Genomic DNA, 14,292 nt, shown 5'->3' on the forward strand with positions numbered 1-14,292 from the left:
CACTTACAAATGACTGACAATAACTTTCAGTTCTGCTACTCAGCATAGATATTACACTAGTTCAGTTATTTAATCTCTCCAAACCTGTTGTCTTCATTCATGAAAATATGAAGAACATCTATTCTACATTGTTCATAAATCATTACATAAAACAGGACAACATATCCTCAGTAAGATATTAGCCCTATAAGATACAAATTTTTAGCTACAGAATCAGTAAACCTTTCTGAAGGAACTGGGTGAAATTGTACTGTTTGACACATATTAATTAGACTGGGGGCAGTGGCAGAGGTTCAACCCAGGGTCTTTACAATGAGCTACAGCCCAAATCATTATATTTTACTGTGAGACAGAATCTTTCTAACTCACCTAGTTGCCTAGAGTACGCCCCAATTTGTAATCTTCCTGCCTCAGCATCCTAGAGTGCTGGGATTACAGATGTGCAACACCTTTCTGAGTTGTTGTTTGGGGGGAGCTGTGAAAGGGGGTTGTTTTGTTTTCCTGCAGGCGTCAGGGGGGCATTGCTGCTGGGGACTGAACTTATGGCTAACACTGAGCTACACCTAGGGCTCTACTCAGACTCTGACTGTCATGCAATTTTTTAATATGGAGAAGTAACAGGTTTCTTATATTCACAAAAAGTATGCAGCCAATTCTACTCTACTAAGATGTCATAATTTTTTAGAATATTTGACACTATATCTGAATTCAAAGTATCTCTAAGCATAGACTATTTCTAAAAATAATGTTATTATCTTTTTAGAGTACTATGGTAGTTCACAGAAAACTTAAGAGGAAGGTACAGAACTGTCCTAGATACTCCTTGGTCCATCCCCCACCCCGCACAACAAAGCTTCCCTCATCAACATCCCCTACAAGAATGGCATATTTTCCATAAACTGATAAATTTACATCAACATACCATTTTTACCCAAAGTCCATAATTTACACTAAGATCCACTCTTGGGAGTGCACGTTCTGTGACTTCAGACAAATGTATGTTGTCACTAAGTAATATCCATAGTATCTACATTGCCTTGAAAATCTTCTGTGCTGTACCTATTTGTATCTTCCTTATGATCGCCCCTTTTTCTATTGTCTCCTTCCTTTTCCAAAACACTATGGTACTAGAGTCTGACTTTACCATACAGTCCAGCAAGAGCACTTGGGATTTACTCAAAGGAGTTAAAAATTTATGTCCGCACAAAACCTACACAAAGATGTTTATAATAGCTTTATTCCAATTGCTAAAACTTGGTAGCAACCAGGATGTCCTTCAGTAGGTAAACACATAAACTATGGTACATCCAAACAATTAATATTATTTGGCACTAAAAAGAATGAACTACCAAGCCATAAAAAGACAAAGAAAGAATCTAAGTCCATATCAGAAAGTGAAAGAGGCTGATCCAAAAAAACCACATTATTTTGGTATCACCAGAAAGATGATAAAGAAATCTAACAAATTAGTAAAAGCGCTTCTTCCAAGTAGTAGCTGGTATACAGCAGGAAATGTACCTCCCGTTATTATCACTATTATCACTATGATAATGACTTTAATGATGTATCATGAAAATCTCTACTCAATGTGACAGGTTTCAAATGCATATCACTAGGGCCTGCTTAAAATATCTGTTTTCTGCAGTTTAAAGAAGTTGTGTCCAGTATTTATATTTCCATTTTTCAGACTCCGGGGAGATAGCTCAGTAGAGTTAAGTGCCTGCCTGGCAAACGCAGGGTCCTAAGTTCAATCCCTGGTACCACAAAAAAAAAGTCCATTTTTCCAAGTGCCAACTACATTATCTACATTTCCTACAAGAGAAATGCTCACCAAAAAAGCATAAATTCATTATCAATGACCTACACTTGGAGAACTTCTCAGAGGAAATCCTCTCTGAGTTCTATAAACAAATTGCCTATTATAGTACATATTAGGTCAGGGCTGGGGAGTTAGCTCAGTAGAATAACTGCTTGCCTGGCAAGCACAAGTACATGAGTTCAATCCCCGTTTCTGCCAAAAAAAATAAAAAATAAAAATAAAAAAATAACAATAATAATACATATTAGGTCAATTTGTGAAAAACATTATCATAAACATTTGTCTTCTATATCTAGAATCGGATAGCAAACCAAACAATAATACTGCAGGAATTTTTCCACATACTATTTGATGATTAATATTTAGAAAGTTACCATACTTATTTTCATTTTAAGCAGAAGGAGCTAGATGTAAAGAGGGGAGAAAAAAATCTTGAAAACCTAAGAAAGGGCCAGGGATATAGCTCAGCAGCATAAACACCTGCCTGGAAAGCGCAAGGTCCTGAGATTAATCCCTGGTATCACAAAAAAAGAAGAAGAGGGGAGAAGAGGGGAGAAGAGGAGAGGGGAGGGAATGGGAGGGGAGGGAAGAGAAACATGGTACAAGGCTGGCCAGATAGCTCAGTGGATTAAATCACCTACTCAGGCAGATGCAGGGACTGGGGTTCGATCCCCAGCATGCCCAGGGTGCTGTGGCAGCCCCACCCCCGGGATGCCCTGAGACATGATTGAGACTGGGCGTGGTGGCACGTGCCTGTAATCCCAGCACTTGGGAGGCTGAAAACAGGAGGATCACTACGAGTCCCATTCGTGTAGTGAGGCCCTGTAGACCCTGTACTAATCAATTTTTTTTTTTAAAAAGGAAGAAACAGCGCAACTTCAAACAAAATCTATTTAAAATGCTTGGAATGTGGGAGAAAGGGAGGAATAACTAAGAGAAACAGAAAAGTAAGAAGTCAGATAATGAACTTTCTCCTGGCAAGTGCTTAGTCTTTTAAGTATTTTCTGATAGGGAACAGCATGAGAACGAGAGATCTGCACTGATAGCCTGGATGGACAGCAGAAAATGGGTAGAAGGTTAACAGAAGGAACACTAGATGAGGCTACTGTAAAATTACAGAAATAATAGGATGGTCATGAAACAAGAAAGCAACAGGGGATAGGAGCGAAGTGACACACTGGCCCGATCTGAAGACTGAATATGAGGTCAAAGGTAATGGCTACCCATGGGGATTTCTGGCTCGGTCCACACCAAAATGGTAACAAAAACAGTCACTGAGACCAAGAAAATGAAAAGCAGATCTGGGACCTACTCTATAAACAGCTGCAGTGCACTCGGCAGAAGGCCCAGGAGGTCACTGGACATGGAAGGCTGAGCTCAGAGATGGGCTTTCAGACGGAAACCATGAAGTCATGCGTATATAAATGACAAAGTCCTAGGAAAAATATAGACCCAAGAAGGCAGAACAACAGGTCTTTTCCTACGGCTATGCTGCTGTTTTTGCTATAGTCTGTCTTTTGGGTGAAACACTTAAACCTGAGCAAAATGAGAAAGAAGCAAAATTAAGAGATAGAAACAGCATATTCCTCATCAGGAAGGAGAATGAGACCCAGAACACAGCTGGAAAAGAGCTTCAAACAGAATGATGGGCACTGCATCCACTGAAACGGAAGAACTGGTATAGAGGAGATAAGCTGGTGAGTCAAGGACCAGAGAGTTAAGGCATCTCCTTTGGTACCTTCAGTCTTCCCATGAATCAAGAAGACTATGGACAGAGGAGACTTCTTTTTTTTTTTTTTTTTTTGTTTTTTTTTTTTTTTTGCCTTTTTGAAGCAGGATCTCCCTATGCAGTTCAGGCTGGCCTTGAGCTCACTTTGTAGCCCAGGCTGGTTTTGAACTTGCAACACTCCTCCTGCCTCAGCCTCCCTAGTGCTAGGATTACAGGCATACGTCACCATGCCCAGCTCAAGACTTCGTTTCCTAAGTCTAAACAATAAGTTGAAGATACGATCCTGCAGTCTTATCCCTTCAAATCTGCCCAAGAGAAATGAGAATGTAAGTCTTCATTTAATTCATTCACAAAATGTAATACATCCATGCAATGGAATACTACTTGGCAATGAAAAAGAGTAAACTATGAAGTGATATGTGCTGCAACACACATAAGCTCAGCATTATGCTAGCTGAATGGCAAATGTCCACATATTATCTGATTCCACTTATAAAGAATTTATACAAATAATGAATTTATAGATAGAATGCAGGTGAGCAGCTGGCTGGGAATGAATCAAGATGAACTATAAACCTGCTCAAGGTAATTTTAGGGAGTAATGAAAATAGATAGTGGTGACAATTACACAACCGTAACATTTTCATGAAAATCTTTAAATTGTACACTTACAATGGGTAGATTTATGGTACATAAGGTATACCATAAAGCTTTGAAAATAAAAAGAACTAGCAAAGTTAGCAAATAGGTTTACTGTTTTTCAGCATCTGTTTTGTCTCAGTTAATTCTAAAAGCAAAGAACAGAAGCATGTCCCATCAACTGCATTACACCTACATCTTTTTTTTTTTTTTTTTTTTTAAGTTATACCTATTAACCCAGCCAGTAATTGTCAGGGATCTCCTGCAGGCAACACACACTGTGTTACAGTTGGTGTCTAGCTGTCTCCCCAAAGTCTCATGCAGTCATGGAACAGGCTTCTAGAGTTTGGGATTAACTCATGATCCAATACTGGGATTATGGGTGTGAGTGCTACACCCACCCTAGGGAGGATAGCCTGAACGCCACGTAAGGGAGAGGAAGAGGCCTGCTCTCTGCCACTGCTCCTCCCTTTTTGCTCTTGCTGTTTCCACTACCATGAACTGCTGCGTTCTGCCAGGTGCCACTCTGCCTTGGAGCCTCCCGAGTATGGACTGAAACCTCTATGAACTGTGAGCTACATCAACTTTTCCTTCCTTAATTTTGGGTGTTAGATATTTTGTCCCAACAATGAGAGAAAAGTAACTGAGACACACTGTGTCTGCTCTGTGTCTAACTAAACACCACCAGTACTTGCTGAAGGATGCTGTAACCCTAACCCTTCTTCAACTGTTTTGTTCATAACAGAAACACAACATGAAAAATTAATAATTTACTTTATTAGAAAAGGATAAATAATACAAACATTAACCAAGCCAAAGCAAATAAAAATGCTAGTAATGAGAATGCTTAATATTATCTAAAATTTTTGAGAGTCATTCATTATGGTTTGTAATATATTCTGGATTTATGATCAAAGTCTCTTATGTCCTTTGTATCTAATTTTGTTGATAAATAAATGCCTTATTATTAATAACATCCAATATGATATTTTAAAGGGTTTCACCCTGGAACATATCGCCAGCACTTTATCTGTCCTTATTCACAAAGCATAATCACCTAGATTCCTAAGGAACTGAACATGATTAACAAGAAGAAAAGGTGGGAGAACAGATGACACATAAGTGATAAGGGCTGTTCCACCACACAAAGTATCTGTGCTTCCTCTAAAATACAAAATAAAAATAGCTGAAATCTTTTCCAAGACACTTTGCTTCACCACAACCCAGAAAGTGGCTAAATTAGTTCATGTCCTTCTGCTATGTCTACCTCTCAAGGCCATCCTCTGCACGTACAGATGTCCATGCATCATCTTCTCTCCATGCTTAGGTGAGAACAAAGTGGCAAGAACACACAAGATGTTTTATTTTGGACTTCATCAAACAAGAATCTGTTTCCACAGTATTCAGTACTCCTAACCAAGTTGCAAAGGAAAATGTTTAGCGCATTAAGTCTTCCCTAACACACCCTGTGAGTGATAACACGATACCAGCCCTGCTCTGGCCGTCTCCATCTACATAAAATACTGCTGAAGGAGGGTCTTCTGCTTGCCACTTTTGTAGGCATTAAAAAAAAAGCACTGGGGCCGGGAAGATGGCTCAGTAGGATAAGCGCTTGACTGGCAAACACAAGGATCTGAGTTCAATCCCCGGTTCCGCCAAAAAAAAGCACTAATAATGAGTACAAAATAAAATTAGTTGAAATCTTTTACATTAAAAATATTATCTCGGGCCAGCGAGATAGCTCAGTGAACTAAGCACGTGCTTAGGCAAGCACAGGGACTAGGGTTCGACTCCCAGCACAACATGCCATGCCAGCCCTGCCCCTGGGCACGCTGAGCTGATGACCAAGTCAGGGCATGGTGGTGCATACCTGTAATCCCAGCACTGGGGAGGCTGAAAACAGAAGGATCACCATGAGTCCGAGCTGTGCAGTGAAACTCTGTACCAAATACATTATCAATAAATAACTCCATCTCTTGCTTTATAGCTACAGAATAAAAAAAAAAACTAAAGAAGTGTGAAACTCCTGGAAAATAATGAAAACCAAGACTTAAATACAAGGGCCAGCCAAATAGCTTAGCGAATTATGCCTGCAAGCAGATGCAGGAGTGGGGGGTTCAATCCCCTGGGGCATGCTGAGACTGCAATTGAGACTGGGCATGGTGGTATGCGCCTGTAATCCCAGCTCTTGGAAGGCTGTAAACAGGCAGATCACTTAAAGTCAATCTAGTAGTGAGACCCTGAACACCCTGTAGACCCTTCCCTAAAAATACAAAAGACCTAAATTACAAAGTGGTGAATCAACTGTAACAAAAACAAAAAACATTTTTAGATATCTAAACCCAGTAGCAAAAAGAGGCAATAAGCCATAAAATCATTAGGTCTTCAGCTTCATTTCCTAAAAGATCAACAAGGAATCAAACAGGAATTCTAGCATTTTCCTGTCAGCACACTTACACCCCAATACATAAATGCAAACCAAGGAACCAAGTGCTTTTCACAAAGGTGAGGAAAAGCAACGAGAATACTTTCTGTCAAGGATAAGTGAATACTGGCACCCAAGTGTACCCACAGTTACTGTGGAGTTAAACAGGAAGCTCACACAGTCTGCCCACCTGTGAGGGAATGGTTTTTTGGTATCACTTTCTAGAGCTGTATTCACACTGGGCCACCCCCAGTCTCTTCACCAGTAGCCCAAATCACTAACAACCCATATATGTACTGAGTTTGATTCCCAGCACCAGAAGGGGGGGAAAAATTAAGAAAAATGAGGATAAATAGTCTGAATAACTAAATAGTCATTTAAAAAGAAAAGTAGTAACTTATACCACTCAGTAACTTTGGCTAGAAACATAACCCAGATCTAAAAGTAAGATTTAACCATAAAGCTTCCAGAAGATCTCTTAGAATAGGCAATGATTAATTGGGCAGAAAAACAATAACCACTTTCCTGCCCCCACCGCATTGTGCTACATCTTAGTCCCTTTTTATTGTTTTAAATTTTGAAACAGGGTCTCGATAAATCTCAAAGTTCCCCTGATTTGAGTTTGAATTTTTGATCCTCCTATCTCAACATCCTAAAGTGCTGGGATTATAGGTATACATCAACATGCCCAGAAAAAAATTATTTATTTATTTTTGCGGTACCAGATAATAAACTCAGGACCTTGCACTTGCCAGGCAGTCACTTACTCTACTGAGCTATCTCCCCAGCACCCCAGCAAAAATTTTTAATTAAAAAACAGACATACTAAAGAGAGAAATATCCTTTCTAAAAAAATTTTACACAGGGTCTTGCTGTGTAGACCAAGCTGGTCTTGAACTCACTATGTAGGTCAGGCTGGCCTCTAACTTGTGGCAATCTTGCTTCAGCCTCCCAGAGAGATAGCACTACCAGCATTCTGGCTAATCTGGGACATTTTAACTGGCAAAAATATCTGAACAGCTGACTCACAAAGGAAGATTTATACATAAGTGATTAGTCATCAAGGATATGCAAATAAAAATTACAAGGAGATATCACTGCCCACAACAGCACAGTTCAAATGTAGAAGACTAGGGAGTTGAGGGGGATGTGGAGCAACTGAGGGAGTAAAATGGTATAAACACTTTAAAAAAGACCTGGCAGTGTCCTTAGAGCTAACATCCATCTACCCTATGACACAGCAATTCCACAACAGGCTATGCACCCAAGGACATCCTACCAATTGTTCACAGCAGCTTTAGAAAGAACCAATGTATACCTTAGTAAAACAAAAACTTAAGAACAACCTGGTGTTCATCAATAGGAGATAGCTCAATAGACTGTGACTTACTTAATATATAACAATAAAATCCAGCAATAAAAACACATTTGCTGATCCACACAATAACATAGATGAATCTATGCTGACCTAAAGAAGTCACATGCTAAAAATATATACTGTATGATTCGCAGTATGTGACATTCTAGAGGAGACAAAAGCATTCTTTTGGGGAAACAACAATAAAGCAATCAGTCCTAAGAGAATGGAGCGTGGAAACAGTTAAAAAAAAAAAAAATGAGCAAGATTTCTTGCTTGGTAATAACAATATATTACCAAGTGATTAGTCATCAAGTATTTTGATAAGAATTTGCATCATATGTGCATCTGTCAAAACTCATCAGTGGTACATTTAAGATCTGTATATTCCTTCTCTCATAAATTTAATCTTTTATTTAAAGAGCTAAACACATACTGCATGCTGAAATATTTAAGTGAAACATACCATCACCTCTAACTTCCTTAAATGAATCAAAAATACAGTAAAATAGCAATTCGGCCAAGCTCATGCCTATAATTCCAGCACTTGGAAGGCTGAGGCAAAAGGATCCCAGTGAATTCAAGGACAGCCTATGCTACATACTGAGTTTAAGGTCAATCAGAACTACATAGCAAGACCCTGTTTCAATGAAAGAAAAGTAATTAGATATTGAGTATTTCACTGTGAATTCTTTCACCTTTGCCATCTTCTTTAAATGCATTATAATCAAAGTGAAAAATTTAACCTCTATTAAATAGTTATGCCAGATATATCTTGAAATTCAGCAATTGTACTCCCAGATATATACACATACACACACACACACACACACACACACACACACATCTTGTATACAGAAATTTTTTCTATGAATTAGCTCAGGAATGGTCCCAGCCACATTTTCTACAACAGAAAAAAATATATATAAATAGCCATCAAGTAAACTAGAGCTAAATGATTTATAGTGGCCAGCAATATGAAACGAATTGCGGGGGGGGGGGGGTTAAGGGTTAGCTCAGTTGTTTAAGCACTTGCTTGGGCAAACCCAGTCAGGTCCTGGTGACTGAGGTTCGATCCCCAGTTCCACTTGCCTCACCAGACATGCCCTTGGGCAGCCTGGGCCAGGTAAGAAAAAAAAAAGCAAATATTAATAAAACGTTCAGGGACATGCACAAATATAAATTGTGAAATGAAGCAAAAGAATAGTATTAAACTTGCAAGGAAGCAGTTAAGTGGATACCAGACTGAACCAAACAGCAGCATGTAGGTAATTTTAGTAAGTCAGTGTTGTATCTACTGTGCAACTTCATTAATGGCCTTCATGCTTCAACACTGAACTTGAATGCTATATTTTTTTTTCTCAGAACTCAAAATGAGGAAAGAGTTCTGTCTGACTATGCTTCAGCAAAAACAAACTCAGGTCTTGTTATGGCTTGTCTGTATGTCCCCCCCACCCCCCCAAAGCCTTATGGGCTCATATGAGGGGCTTCTCAGAGGCAGCTCCATCTAGGGTTTGCGGATTAAAGGTGTGGGAACCAAATCAATGCATTGACTGGTTTGGCATAGTTCTGGGTGTGGATAAATAATGGGAAGCTCCACCCTGGGTGTGGATGACACCGCCCAAAAGGCTTAAAGCCTGGATGGGATGGAGAGAAAGGAAGATCTCTTGCAGCCTGGGCTGCAGGCACAACCTACCATTCCATGGACTGTTTCTCCTCTGTGATACTCCTCTGCAATGCCATCTTGGAAGCAGCCAGTATACACCGAAACCTCCATAAACTGTGAGCTATAATAAACCCTTTCTTCTTTCAACTTCTGAGTGTTGGATATGTTGTTCCAGCATGGAGAAAGTAACCAAATGTGTCTCAAGACAGTTATCCGCTATTCTTTACAACTATTCAGAAGTCTACCAATCCACGTTTCCTTTATTAGCCTATAATGGCTGCAAAACCAAGATGTTTTAAACTGGAGTTTGTGCACTTGCTCACTTCCTTGTTTGTTTTAGAAAAGTAACATAGTGCTTATACTGTATGTTTCCAAAAGGCCTTTTGGAAATCTGGAGTATTATCTTGAAATCAAGCACATGAACATTTCTGGAGTGAAAGCTATTACCACCTGCACCAAGAGAGATGAATGAACTAAACACTGTAACATCAGATCAGGTCAACAAGTAAATCTTAGCAAAAACTTGGTTTTCAGAGCTTTTCCTATATCAGATTTGTGAATAAGGAGCTGTGGACCTGCAAAAAATTCAACATTACCTAAATAGTAAACTTTATATATCATTTTCAAAATTTTCTATCAAAATGCAACCTTTAGGCCAGGTGTGGTGGTGCACACCTGTAATCCCCAGCATTCGGAAGGGTGGCTGAAGCAAGAGGATTGTGGCAAGTTCAAGGCCAGCCTGGACTACACGGTGAGTTCAAATCCAGCTTTGAAAGAATGCTATAAAAACTTCTGTTTCCTAAACTACTGAATGTTTCTGGAGTAAAAGCTGTTACTATCTACACCAAGAGAGAATGCTATAAGCCTCATTTATGTTTAGGGACTGCTAGCACTTTCATGATGGTAAAAATCAAATGATAATGAGAAACACTCAAAATTATGGAAAAAAAAAAAGAGCGAGAAAAATGTAAGCTTTAAAATAAACCGATCTAAAATAAGTAAAATAGGGGTTGGGGAGACAGCTTGTGGAATAAGCACTTCCCTGGCAAGCATAAGGGCCTGAGTTCAATCCCCGGTTCCACCAAAATAATAATAATAATAATAATAATATAAAATAAACCAGTCTATATGCCATAAATGTCCAACCCTTATTTCACAAAAGGAATACATGTATAGGGGTTGCTGGGGATGTAGCTCAGCAGTAGAGCTCTTGCCTTGCATGCACAAGGCCCTGGGTTTGATTCCTTAGCACCACCACCACCAAAAAAAAAAAAAAAAAGTATAAAACAATTTTAACAATTTTCAACTTTTATTCTATTTTAATTAGACAAGTAGCACCAAGCTGAAAGAAAAAAAACTATGTACTGTGACATGAAATACATGATCTATATATAGGTATACTGATAGCACTCAGTAATGACTGAACCACAGAAAATGGTACATAAATGTTTAATCACCTTTACTCATCCACATAAGTCTTAAGTAATAGTTTACCTAAATCCTACAGACTAGATGACTGGTTTTCTCTTGGAAAAAGTAAAATAAATCGAAATCCAGAAGCACAGACTTAGAAAGCCATTTCTCAGCACAATGCTAAAACACAATTCTTTTTACCATAATAGGCAAGCATTGTGAGGATCTAGTCTTGACAACAAAGCATAGGTACTTACAAAGGTTTCAAGCACTGCAAAAACGGGTCTCCAGAGCCCCTCCACCCTACCCCAACAAGTATTAGAGAAGCAAACCTTTCTCAAAGCTATTTTTACTTAATATCAAGCAGCTCACAATCTGCAACACAAAAAGATACATTATCTTCTGATTAATTTAAGCTCCCACACAAAGTAACCAGCAGCTTCTGCAAAGAAAAAAGTAATTTGGTCTCCTCATTGAGACAGTCTTAAAATCCAGCTTCATTCATGCCTGGGGACTGCTAGCACTTTCATGATGGCGAAATGATAATGACAAAGACTAAAAATTATGTAACCAGAAAATTGTAAATGAAACCATTTTATTTTTAAAAGAAAAGTTAAAGCAATTAACTAAAAATATGTCAAAGGACCAAGAGATACATTTAAAGGGCACTCCAGTGTCCAGCGCTCAGAGTGCGTTATCTGGGTGACTTTCCTCCACAAGTGGCTTCTGGCCTGGGATACTGATAGCTTCACAGTTACTTCTGGCACATGCAAATCCTTTTCCTTTGTCACTCAGGGCAGTGAAGCTCTCCGATCCTTCTCTGGGCTCCTGAGGAAAAGGACTGTGCTGCGTGCTGTGTCCCTATTAGATTATATTCCCTAAATCTTCTCTAATAAACACGTATTTTCTAAAGCAAAACAAAAACGATGTGCAGTAAAACAATGAGCAGTTGTGAAATGCAGCTTAAATGGTTACGTTTCAAATTGTTAAAGTGATACCAGCCATTCTTTCATCAGTATTTTAGGAAACAAAAGGTTTTATAGCATTCTTTCAAAGATTAATTTGCAGTTTCAGTTTGCAAAAGAGGAAAAGTTGTGGAAAGGGATTGTTTGCATAGCAACATGAATGTACTTAATGCACCCAAATGGACTTGAAATAGTTGCAATATCCAATTTTTATGTAAACGTTACCAATTAAAAATTCACAAAAAAATTAATTCATTCCAATATTTCTAATTTTTATAACTTTAAACTTTTTTTTTTCACTTGTGTCCATTTTCAACAGAAGCAGGAGAAATGTTTCTCCACAAAACATTTCTCCTGGAAACCTGTTCACTTTTCAGCTTGGCAAGGCTTACTGCACTTCAACAATCACTCATATTCACCTTCAGAATGATATTTAAGCAATTAAAAGCAGCAATAACAGTGCTGTCAAGCCAGCAACAGCCATGTCAATTCTCATATCGCTGATATCACCTTAATGGATGTCTCTTTGTTGCCTCAAGTACTAAATGGACTGTATTGTTTATAGAGCATGTGTGATGTTTCAGTTTAAAGATTCAGTCTTCATCTTAATAATTCAGAAAATATCAAAGCAAAATGTATGATTACATGGGGCTGGGGAGATGGCTCAGTGGAATAAGCGCTTTCCTGGCAAGCGCAAGGGCCTGAGTTCAATCCCCGGTTCCCCCCCCCCAAAAAAAAAAAAGTATGATCACATCACTAGTATAAACAGCTTAGTTCCAAGATGTGAATAACCCTAATAATTGTAATTAACATCACTATAAAACCCAAGGGATAAAAGTAAAGTGGAAACAAAACAATTTTATCTGGGTTTCAGTCCAAACCTGATGAATACTTGAGATTCATCAAGGATTGAGGTACTATTTTTAACTAAACTTTCTGGCCTTAGGTCAAAGTTTCACTAGCAAAATACCAAAGTGAAAATACTGAGAGTGAACTGGGAGTGAAGCTAGTCTGCATTAGTTTAGGAAAGATGAAGACGTTCACGCAGCCAATCCCATTCCCAACACCTTAACCGGAACTTCAGTAAAAGCAAATACCTAACCAGACCAACACAGCATTTTCTCCATTCAGGTACAGTTCGGCACATCGTACAAAGTGATACAACATCGCTACGTTCTACACTTTGTACACAAAGATATGCTCTTCGGTCAGTTCCTGTATTTTGGCCAGACAGGACTGAGTCACTGTGCAAATGATTTCAGAAACCCCAAAGGATAACCAACAGCCTCAGAAGATAAGTCAGGCAGTGGCAAGGGAAGAGGCGGTTTTTCTCAGCGCAAGTCACTAGCTTTTTCCCAGAAAGACCCAGGGCTGAACATCGCGTCTTGCGCATCCTGCAGCAGAAGGTGTGATCGCCCACCCTAACTTCAGCCTTCCAGTGCTTGCTTCCAGAGGACCCTTTCTGCTCTCTTCTTCCCACCTTTTCCTATCCACAACACCTTTTCCTATTACTATAGCTCTCCTACACTCTTAAACTGTCCGGAAGAGCCAATTGTCAACACTGGCAAAAGTAAAGAAATATGGCAGAACTGCACAGTGCATTTCTTTGCAAAACGTGTTTGCCTCTTAATCAAGAGTCACAAGCACCCTGTACGTGGCTATGAATCTGGATTTCTAAGGGCGTCCTTAGAAAAGATAAGATGCAGGGGGCAGATTCTTTCCACTCTACGATACAGACTGGAGCAACAACCTTGGGAAAATTCAATTTACATAAGTTAAGATGCACCAAATAGCTACGAAGGAATGCTCAGCGATAAGAGCAAACAGCAAAACTAGCTAGGTGTGCACCTACTAAAGGGAAACAGTGGACGCGGAGCTTCACGCGCACCCGGGTAGGCACTGCCCACGGTCATCTGCTCGCGCCTAGGGAGCGTGACACTCTGCAACCTCGGCTGCTCCGTTGGAAGCAGGGCCAGGGCTCCGCTTTTCCTCCCTAAACCTGCGGGTAGGCGGGAAGGAGGCGCCGATGTTGCCTCGCAGCACAGGAGAGGACCCCGACCCAGGGTGGGAGGATCCGCGCCGCAACGCCGTTCTAGAGGCTGGAGGGCAGCAGGGACCCGGCCGGGCACCTACCAGCAGACTGTCCACGTTGATGGGCGAGCGCGGGTCCCGGAGCAGAGCGTCCAGCTTCCCGCGGCGGTCCGCGGACCCGTCCCCGGGCCCGGCCTCCTCGGGGTCACTGGGCATCTTCCCGGGCGGCGGGGCCTTGCTCATGCCGC

General features: G+C 40.0%; 1 protein-coding gene across 4 annotated transcripts in view; it reads right to left on the bottom strand.

The window, feature by feature from the left end:
- Rock2 (Rho associated coiled-coil containing protein kinase 2) overlaps positions 1 to 14,287 on the bottom strand; it is a 173,794-nt gene extending 159,507 nt beyond the window's left edge. For all 4 annotated transcript variants that reach the window (XM_004642329.2, XM_023702389.1, XM_023702388.1 and 1 more), the window contains exon 1: positions 14,147 to 14,287. In XM_004642329.2, coding sequence (XP_004642386.1) covers positions 14,147 to 14,287 — 141 coding nt within the window. The remainder of the gene's footprint in view (positions 1 to 14,146) is intronic.
- Between the last annotated feature and the right edge of the window lie 5 nt (positions 14,288 to 14,292).

This window comes from Octodon degus, unplaced genomic scaffold (assembly GCF_000260255.1).
Source record: "Octodon degus isolate 3935 unplaced genomic scaffold, OctDeg1.0 scaffold00151, whole genome shotgun sequence".
NCBI lineage: Eukaryota > Metazoa > Chordata > Mammalia > Rodentia > Octodontidae > Octodon > Octodon degus.